This window comes from Cottoperca gobio, chromosome 16, assembly GCF_900634415.1.
Source record: "Cottoperca gobio chromosome 16, fCotGob3.1, whole genome shotgun sequence".
NCBI lineage: Eukaryota > Metazoa > Chordata > Actinopteri > Perciformes > Bovichtidae > Cottoperca > Cottoperca gobio.
This window is the reverse complement of record NC_041370.1, coordinates 1,193,215-1,203,366: the sequence shown is the minus strand read 5'-3', so window position 1 is coordinate 1,203,366 and position 10,152 is coordinate 1,193,215. Positions and strand designations below refer to the sequence as shown.

At 43.7% G+C, this 10,152-nt stretch overlaps 1 protein-coding gene across 2 annotated transcripts; it reads right to left on the bottom strand.

Moving 5' to 3' along the window:
• Nucleotides 1-3,791: 3,791 nt before the first annotated feature.
• On the bottom strand, nucleotides 3,792-10,027 carry isg20l2 (interferon stimulated exonuclease gene 20-like 2). 2 transcript variants are annotated; one of them, XM_029450737.1, is made up of 4 exons: nucleotides 9,977-10,027; nucleotides 6,334-7,164; nucleotides 5,419-5,619; nucleotides 3,792-4,877 (listed from the first exon to the last, which is right to left on the bottom strand). In XM_029450737.1, exons 2-4 carry the CDS (start codon nucleotides 7,021-7,023, stop codon nucleotides 4,764-4,766), a joined length of 1,005 nt encoding a protein of 334 aa, XP_029306597.1. In that variant the 5' UTR covers nucleotides 7,024-7,164; nucleotides 9,977-10,027; the 3' UTR covers nucleotides 3,792-4,763. The 2 variants fall into 2 exon arrangements, with proteins under 2 accessions (XP_029306597.1, XP_029306598.1); XM_029450738.1 differs by having other exon boundaries at nucleotides 9,928-10,010.
• Nucleotides 10,028-10,152: the final 125 nt, after the last annotated feature.

Here is a 10,152-nt window from a genome sequence, read left to right as displayed (position 1 = left end):
GAGAAGGTCTTGAGAGAAGGTCTTGGGAGAAGGTCTTGAGAGAAGGTCTTGAGAAGGTCTTAAGAGAAGGTCTTGAGAGAAGGTCTTGAGAGAAGGTCTTGAGAGAAGGTCTTGTGAGAAGGTCTTAAGAGAAGGTCTTAAGAGAAGGTCTTGAGAGAAGGTCTTGAGAGGGTCTTGAGAGAAGGTCTTGAGAGAGGGTCTTGAGAGAAGGTCTTGAGAGAAGGTCTTGAGAGAAGGTCTTGAGAGGGTCTTGAGAGAAGGTCTTGAGAGAAGGTCTTGAGAGAAGGTCTTGAGAAGGTCTTAAGAGAAGGTCTTGAGAGAAGGTCTTAAGAGATGGTCTTGAGAGAAGGTCTTGAGAGAAGGTCTTAAGAGAAGGTCTTAAGAGAAGGTCTTGAGAGGGTCTTGAGAGAAGGTCTTGAGAGGGTCTTGAGAGAAGGTCTTGAGAGAAGGTCTTGAGAGAAGGTCTTAAGAGAAGGTCTTGAGAGAAGGTCTTGAGAGAAGGTCTTGAGAGGTCTTGAGAGAAGGTCTTAAGAGAAGGTCTTGAGAGAAGGTCTTGAGTGAAGGTCTTCACATGACGACTAAAGGCTTCTATTAAGTGTCTGATCTTCCAACAACAGAAGAAACACGTTCACTTCATGCAGTTCACCTCAGCCGTGTGTGCAGAGGTGTTTGCTCCTGGCTGTATTCAAAGAACTGGATAATAGAATCAAAGATGGCGGTCGTTCAGTTCAATTAAAATTGCTCATGAGGCCAAAAAGAAGTTCTCGCTTCAGGGTTTTCTTCTGCAGCCCGTAGACTTAACATTGGGAGGATGTCGCACACATGGGAACTGTCTCGGCTCTGGGGAAGTTTTACACTTATAAAACATTCATGGGTTAAAAATGCATAAAACAGAACAAGGAGAAATCATGAGGAATTTACAAAAACAAACAAAATAATCCGGCTCAATCAACATTTACGAGCCACAGAAACGTAGCGACGCGGTGCCGGATCGTAAGCGTGCATCCTGGAGGAAGCTGCAGAGACGGTGGACAAAGTGCAGAATATAACGAGGACAAACAGCAAGCGGACAAAGCTCGTTCCAAAACAAGAGCGATGGCTAAATTTGAATGCAAGCAACAAATCCTACTCATTGTGTATTTAATAACCATCACCAGTCTCTTGTGTAGCGGGGGTCGATGGGGGAAATGCTTTTTGAGGATGTTCCTTTAAGTAAGAAAAGGTTCTTTAGTTATTTGGTGAATCCTTTAGTACGACTTTATTAACTCTCTCTTCTCGGCTGTGGATGCAGATTTCTGCCGTCTGGTTTATTGCTGTCCTCTGCTGACGACATGAAACACTGAGGACTTCACCGCTCAAGTGTTTCCAGCACAGGAGATTCTAACGTCTACTTTGCTACTTAGACTGAGCTTCAGATGCTTTGGCGTCCTCTGCGGTGATGCTGAGGGGCTTTCAGCTGCAGACAAAGAACAGCAGAGGACTCGTCTTCACCTCAGGACACGGGACTGTGTTGAATTCATATCTTTTCTCACAGACGTGCACAGATGCTTACACACACTTTCTTTAAAGTCCTTGACGCTTCCAGTCGCAGCTGCATCATTGCTGGTGATGCACGTGTTGCTTGTGAGGTTTTGGTGCGTTTCTTCCATTTTAATGAGCTTCTCTGTGCCAGCAGTTGTGTCTGTCTGGTGTTTTGTTTTTTTCCCCAGGAAGGAGGGGATGCTGTATAATTAATGAGCAGGTGTTGAATTCACAGCCAGGAAATAGTGCTGATCGCTCACCTTTAAGGACAAACACTTTGTACAGAACGTGGAGCAAAGTGTGAAAGACGAGCGCTGCTTCACGTGAGGAGAGAAAGCTGCAGGATGAAGCTGCCGGCGAGCCCTGAGGAGAGAGAGCGTCGGTCCTGGACAGAATATCAAACATCAGATACTTGATAGTCTTTGCTGAGATCCCGAAATGTTATTTATACCGACTAAAGCTGCTGAAAACAGCCAGGAAGTTTTGTACATTCACAAAGGATGAATCCAGATGTGCAGCAAGGCAGCAGTCACACGTCTTAACTTCTACTGAAGGAACTGCTGCAACATATAACATCTTGTTTATAACTAAATGCCTGCACAACTAATGACATTCCCCATCAGCTGTACAGTGACTTTAGTGCTAATGTTAGCATGCTAACACGCTAAACTACGATGGTTAACATGTGAAACCTGATATCTGTTAGCAGCATGTTAGCGTCGTCATTAGCACGTTTAGCTCGAGGCCTGCATGGCTTGTTTCAACAAAACATTCTTTTCATTCATTCTGGAATATTAAAGCTGCAGTCAGTTAAATAAGCTTTTACACTTTGTCGCTACACGTGCAACATCCTTCAGTTTAGAGGATTACATTAAATAAATGTCTTCTAAGTCACAATCTATCGCTGAAGGAGGAGACAAAGTTTATTTATATATTTGCAGCATCATATGGAGTCCTCTCTTATCGTCAGACATGTTCACAGCACACACAGCTATTATGTTTACAGATCCCAGGAAGTGTGGGGTCCAGTGCTTTGCTCAAAGGCACCAAAGCAGAACTGGCACCTCTTAGAGTACGAGTCCACGCTCCGTATATGGTCCGTTCGGGGACTTGAACCCTCCACTAGGGGGCAGCTGTGGTTCAGCTGTGGTTCAGCTGTGGTTCAGGAGGTAGACAGGTCGTCTACCTCCTGAATAACGTGGTTCGATCCCCAGCCTCTGCAGTCAGCATGTCGAAGTGTCCTTGGGCAAAATACTGAACCCCAAGTCCCTGCGGACGATCTCTGTGGATCTCTGTGGTGACATTCTGTATTACAGGTTTTCTCCAGTGTACACACAATTCTGAAAACTTGAAGCTCATGTATCAAGATTCCTGCCAAACTCAAACACAAAGTCCGTCTGTTGTTGTTGTCTCGACCCCCGCAGTGTAAAAACGCAGCCGAGAGGTGATTGTGGTAAAGATTTATTGAAGTTAAGCACCAAGCTGCCTCTGCAGCATACAACTGAAGTTGCATAAGATACTGTACGAACTCTGAGTAAGCACTTCCAGAAAACAGCACACATCCCCTGACAGGTGAGAGGACAGGAGAGAGGACAGGAGAGAGGACAGGTGAGAGGACAGGAGAGAGGACAGGAGAGAGGACAGGAGAGAGGACAGGAGAGAGGACAGGTGAGAGGACAGGTGAGAGGACAGGTGAGAGGACAGGAGAGGACAGGTGAGAGGACAGGAGAGAGGACAGGAGAGAGGACAGGTGAGAGGACAGGTGAGGAGGACAGGTGGGAGGACAGGTGAGAGGACAGGAGAGAGGACAGGTGGGAGGGGACAGGAGAGAGGACAGGAGAGAGGACAGGTGAGAGGACAGGAGAGAGGACAGGTGAGGAGGACAGGTGAGAGGACAGGTGTCGGACAGGTGAGAGGACAGGAGAGAGGACAGGTGTCGGACAGGTGAGAGGACAGGTGTCGGACAGGTGAGAGGACAGGAGAGAGGACAGGTGAGAGGACAGGAGAGAGGACAGGTGAGAGGACAGGTGAGAGGACAGGTGTCGGACAGGTGAGAGGACAGGTGTCGGACAGGTGAGAGGACAGGAGAGAGGATAGGTGTCGGACAGGAGAGAGGACAGGTGTCGGACAGGTGAGAGGACAGGAGAGAGGACAGGTGAGAGGACAGGTGAGAGGACAGGTGTCGGACAGGTGGGAGGACAGGAGAGAGGACAGGTGAGAGGACAGGAGAGAGGACAGGTGAGAGGACAGGTGAGAGGACAGGTGGGAGGACAGGTGAGAGGACAGGAGAGAGGACAGGTGAGAGGACAGGTGAGAGGACAAGTGAGAGGACAGGTGGGAGGACAGGAGAGAGGACAGGTGAGAGGACAGGTGAGAGGACAGGTGAGAGGACAGGTGATACTGAAAGATTTCAGCAGAATTATCTACATTAACATTTATTTTGAAAGGTCGGCCTGTGGGCTTCAGGAGCTTCAACAATCTTTTCTTTTTTGTGCCGACATACGTCACTAACTTCTGTTTAACAGCACCTTCTTTCTAGACGTCCATGCTTGCAGTTTTTCTAAGAAAAAACAAAACATTTACATTATAAAACATTTAGTCACATTTGAAAAAGTGTCTGAAACAGTAAAAGCCACATGCAGGACTCATGACCTGCGTACCTCTGAAACCCTGCACACCTCCCTGGAGAACTTCAAAGGTTGCATCACAATTTGAACTCATATTTTTCTCACTTTTTCACTGAATGATAATTAAAATTATACAAAGATTCGTGGCACTTTTGTCAGACTTTAAATTGTCTCACGCTCAGACGGAGAGAAGATTAATACACACCGCAGTGGATGCTGTCCTGGAACAGCTGACCTGCACATTTCATTATGAAGCTTGTGGAAACTTAAAACCAGTTATTCTGTGTGTTCGGGGTCATTGATACTGTTTCTACGCTGCACTGATGCTGCTTGAAATGAAAACATGGCTGCCCCCTAGTGGCAGGAGCACCTTTAAACACAAACCCTGAGAAAGAACAGCTTTTATATTCTCCCAGGATGACATTACAGCTGGTAGACGCTCCCCAGCACCCTGACTGAGCAGCTCTGCGTTCTTCATCCACATGTCAACAGGTCAGTTGATCGTGAAACAAAGCAGCGAGGCCAGTCCATCCAAAACACACACACACACACACACACACCCGCCACACCAAGACGTCCATTTAAACAGTTTGTTTTCCATGCTGTCTCTTCACACTAGCTGGCCTGTGCTTTGGAGGCCAGATTCCACTCCCACTCCTCCTGCACCACTTTGTAAAGCTCCATGGTGGCTCTGGCATCCTCCACCGAAGAGTGACCCTTCCTCCCCGTCTGAGGTCACAAGAGAGTTTCACGTCACTTTGGGGACATTTATAAACACTTTGGCTTAAACTTGCTCACAACTGCACGAGGTTCTTCTAAGATGCAGTCATTGAGTTTTATTACTTTGTGACTAAAGTGGATTTCAGACACGATGTTTGTGTTTTCTGGAAAGAACATTTGGTGTAATGAATGTGTGTGCTGGCTTCAGACAGAGGTGCATATTATGTAAATGTTCCTTATGGCTGTGGCAACACTATACTCATACTCATATGCTCATACTTTACTCACGTTTATGTTTTAATGTTAATAGGTTCTGACGGCTTGTTTAAAGGCACAGTATATCACTTATATATAGCAGACCTGCTTTATAATAAAAATGACTCACTTTTTAGAAAGTGGGACGATTAAGGAAAGAGTTAATCTTATAGTCCTCACACTTAACATGTTATAGTTTTGACATTGTGTATATTTGCACTACGATGTACGGCAGCTGCTGCACAACAAATTTCCGCCGAGAATAAATAAAGTTGGAACTTATTTCATCTTCTACCTGGATGTCCCGGTTGAAGATGGCCTTGGTGAGTCTCTTCAGTGACGCACACTCGTTCGCGGCAAAGCCGGCCTTCTGGTTGAGCAGAGGGATGCGAGACGTGTCTCTGGTCAGGACGCCGGGGTGAGAGTAGCCCAGCACCTTGAAGTCGTTGTGGACGGCGTGGCCAATCACCACCTTCCCCATGAGCAGCCTCAGAATCTGCCGACAGAGAAGACGTTCACTCACCGAACATCTGCATGAACTGCTCACTGGTGTTGGACAGTTCAGCCAATGGAGATGAAGGTTAAAGGGACAAAAACAACGCATTCTCCATCTTTCCTGCAGAGCAGTTTATCAATCTAGATTGTTTTGGTGTTGGAGGTATCGGCTGCAGAGATGTCTGCCTCCTCTCTAATATAACGGAGCTAGACGGCATTTCACTTGAGGAGCTCAAAGCGCCAAAAGAAAAACAATTTCTCCTTCCAGAAAGCATGATCCGGTTACTCCACACACCTTCCTGTTAGCAGCTTCATGTAGGAACTACTTCCTTTCTTCTGTATCACTGCGCAGAAAGAAGGCAGATTGTAACCATTAATGGCGTCCTCCTCGGCTGAGCTGTAACTAGCTGCTAGCTGAGCGGATGCACTTTGTTTCTGTCTTCATAACTTGCATATCTTTGTGTTTTGAAGTGTTTGCTATACAAAACAAGCAACTTGATGAGATCAACGTGGGTTTATGAGAAACTGTGAGCGGCATTTCTTTGACTATTTTATTGAACAAATGATTAATAACTGAATCAAAACATTATAGGAGAGCAAAAGTGGAGAACAGTGGAAACAAAAACTGACAACGGCTCAATGTTACGTTCCAATGCAAAACGTTTCTGCAGCGGGAAAGAGAGAAAACACACGTGTAATAAAATGATTTCCTCACCTCCTTCCTGGCCTCAGAGTACGGCATGGCATTGACGAGGTCACTGTGCCGGATGCCGCTCCATCGGGTGCGGTAGTCAGTGACGGGCACGGAGGGGTTGATGAATTTATCGTAAACCACGTCTCCGTCATAGGACACGAGACTGCAGCGTGCGAGCTGGCTGATGCTTCCCTTTAGTCCCGTACCCACCATCTCACAGTCGATAGCGAGGTACTTGGTGGGGATTCCTGAAGATGAGGATTGCGTGGCGGTGGGTCTATGGCTGCTTGATGCTGGGGGGCGGTGGGCAGTGGTCGTTGGTTTGATGTTCCCAGGCCCCTTTGGCTTTTCATGGTGGCCTTTGTCATTCACAGAGACAGTCGAGGAAGGCAGGCTGGGTGCGGATGTCGAAGGCGTGGAGCTACACTGTGAAGCAGAGGCCGTGCTGCTCGGACGAGGTAAACTTTTGTCGTGTGTGGAAGCGGGAAGCGATGGATGCTTTGCAGGTGCTCCATTTTGGCGTGGAGGTGGGTTGTGTCCGCACTTTCCCATTCTGTGGTTGTATTTATTTTTACCCTCCAGGATGCCCCTCTGCTCTAAATCCCGTATCTTTTTACGAAAGCGCTTGTTTTTGTTTTTCCGGTTTCCTGTGGAAGGTCTCCTCTGTGCAGGCTCATCAGAAAGGCTCACGTTGATCACAATATCCGACATTGTTGTGGTCGCAGTCCAGCAGAGGACAAACGTTTCCTCAAAGCAATCGTGCAGATCGGCTTAGTTTGACCTTCTGCTCAACAGGTCTTCACCCTTTGCAGTTCAGTTTGTATCAGCTGACACCAGTGTGCATGTATGGTCCTGTAAAACAAACACAACGTCATCAAACCGTCTTGATTTGCAGGACTTGAATGCATAACTTCTATATAACCTGTGTGCACCCACCTGAGAGCTAAAGCAAGTATTTAAGAGACGCACTTGAATGCATAAGCATATAAAAATAATTTGGACAACGTTGTCTTTTTAAATAATGTTGTAAAGTGTGATGAGGACAATATGTCTCCTACAGGTGGATACTCGTTACCAAAATGTGCAGTTATAACTAGTGATGGAAGTATTCAGATCCTTTACTTACACAACAGTAATAACATCACACTGTGGAAATACTCCACTGCATCCACAACTTACTTGACTAATAAGTTATTATTACCAGCAAATGTAAGTAGTCAAAGTTCAACCTGTTCCTGCTACATTAATGTGTGTGTTACATTAATGTGTGTGTTACGTGTTCCTGTTACATTAATGTGTGTGTTACATTAATGTGTGTGTTACATGTTCCTGCTACATTAATGTGTGTGTTACGTGTTCCTGTCACATTAATGTGTGTGTTACATTAATGTGTGTGTTACGTGTTCCTGTTACATTAATGTGTGTGTTACATGTTCCTGTTACATTAATGTGTGTGTTACATGTTCCTGTTACATTAATGTGTGTGTTACATGTTCCTGTTACATTAATGTGTGTGTTACATGTTCCTGTTGCATTAATGTGTGTGTTACATGTTCCTGTTACATTAATGTGTGTGTTACATGTTCCTGCTACATTAATGTGTGTGTTACATGTTCCTGTTACATTAATGTGTGTGTTACATGTTCCTGTTACATTAATGTGTGTGTTACATGTTTCTGTTACATTAATGTGTGTGTTACATGTTCCTGTTACATTAATGTGTGTGTTACATGTTCCTGTTACATTAATGTGTGTGTTACATGTTCTTGTTACATTAATGTGTGTGTTACATGTTCCTGTTGCATTAATGTGTGTGTTACATGTTCCTGTTACATTAATGTGTGTGTTACATGTTCCTGTTACATTAATGTGTGTGTTACATGTTCCCGTTACATTAATGTGTGTGTTACATGTTCCTGCTGCATTAATGTGTGTGTTACATGTTCCCGTTACATTAATGTGTGTGTTACATGTTCCCGTTACATTAATGTGTGTGTTACATGTTCCCGTTGCATTAATGTGTGTGTTACATGTTCCCGCTGCATTAATGTGTGTGTTACATGTTCCCGTTACATTAATGTGTGTGTTACATGTTCCCGTTACATTAATGTGTGTGTTACATGTTCCCGTTACATTACTGTGTGTGTTACATGTTCCTGTTACATTAATGTGTGTGTTACATGTTCCTGTTACATTAATGTGTGTGTTACATGTTCCTGCTACATTAATGTGTGTGTTACATGTTCCTGTTACATTAATGTGTGTGTTACATGTTCCTGTTTCATTAATGTGTGTGTTACATGTTCCCGTTACATTAATGTGTGTGTTACATGTTCCTGTTACATTAATGTGTGTGTTACATGTTCCCGTTACATTACTGTGTGTGTTACATGTTCCTGCTGCGTTAATGTGTGTGTTACATGTTCCTGTTACATTAATGTGTGTGTTACATGTTCCTGCTACATTAATGTGTGTGTTACATGTTCCTGTTACATTAATGTGTGTGTTACATGTTCCTGTTTCATTAATGTGTGTGTTACATGTTCCTGTTACATTAATGTGTGTGTTACATGTTCCTGTTACATTAATGTGTGTGTTACATGTTCCTGTTGCATTAATGTGTGTGTTACATGTTCCTGTTGCATTAATGTGTGTGTTACATGTTCCTGTTACATTAATGTGTGTGTTAATGTGTGTGTTACATGTTCCTGTTACATTAATGTGTGTTACATGTTCCTGTTACATTAATGTGTGCGTTACATGTTCCTGTTACATTAATGTGTGTGTTACATGTTCCTGTTGCATTAATGTGTGTGTTACATGTTCCTGCTGCAGATGTTTCCCCTCCTTTACATCCTGTTGGTAGTTTAATGTACACAGTGCATCATATTCTATAAGATCATCACATGTTTGTATCTTTGTGTCTGTCCTGTGATAACTACATATCTCTAAAAAGTCAACAAAACAGCCTGTTTTCAACTTTATGAGATGCATTTTCCAGCTGATCCAAGAGGCTTTTTAAAAACTTTATTTAGCTGAAGCAACACATAAAGGAACACTTTCTTTCAGTTTATCACAAACACTCAAAATCACCACATCTGGAGTTACATGGTTTTTGAAAGGTTGGAGAAGAAAAACTGTAATCTGAAAAGTAACTAAAGCTGTCAGATACATTTCGTGGGGTAAAAAGTACAATATTTCCCTCTGAGATGTAATGGAGTAGAAGTATAAAGTGGCATAAAATGTACATTCTAAAGTACAAGTAACATTACCTTGAACGTGTAGCCAAATTAATTAGCTTTATGTGACATGAAACAACCTACATTTGCTTCATGCTCCACACTACTGTACACGTGGTTTACAAGCTACTGACAAAAGACTATGTAGAAACATGTTAAAGTCATAATTAGCTCGTATAAATAAATAAAAAATGCTAACTAGATCTGAGTTTCGTGTTAGCGGATGTTGACGTTAGCCGCTAGCTAACGTTAGCTCACTAGCGCTAACATCACTAAGCTAACTTCGTGTTGGAGGCTGCTGTATATGGTTGTCTCTCAACGGAATATTCAACTACGCGTGTTTGTGAACATAATTAGGTAGATACCGACATATTACCTATTATGTCAAATCTGTGAAAATAACTTTCTAAAATATTAAACCAGACCTGCTGCACACTGTGGACCTCGAGCTTCTTCCTGCTCACAACAAACTTTCCACATCCGGGTCATGCTGCCTTCGCGGACAGCGAGAACATTTGTAGACGAGTTAACTGTCTCACGTGAAATCCCCTTTTCCTATAATATAATATATAATTTAATACTTTTATGAATGCTATATTTT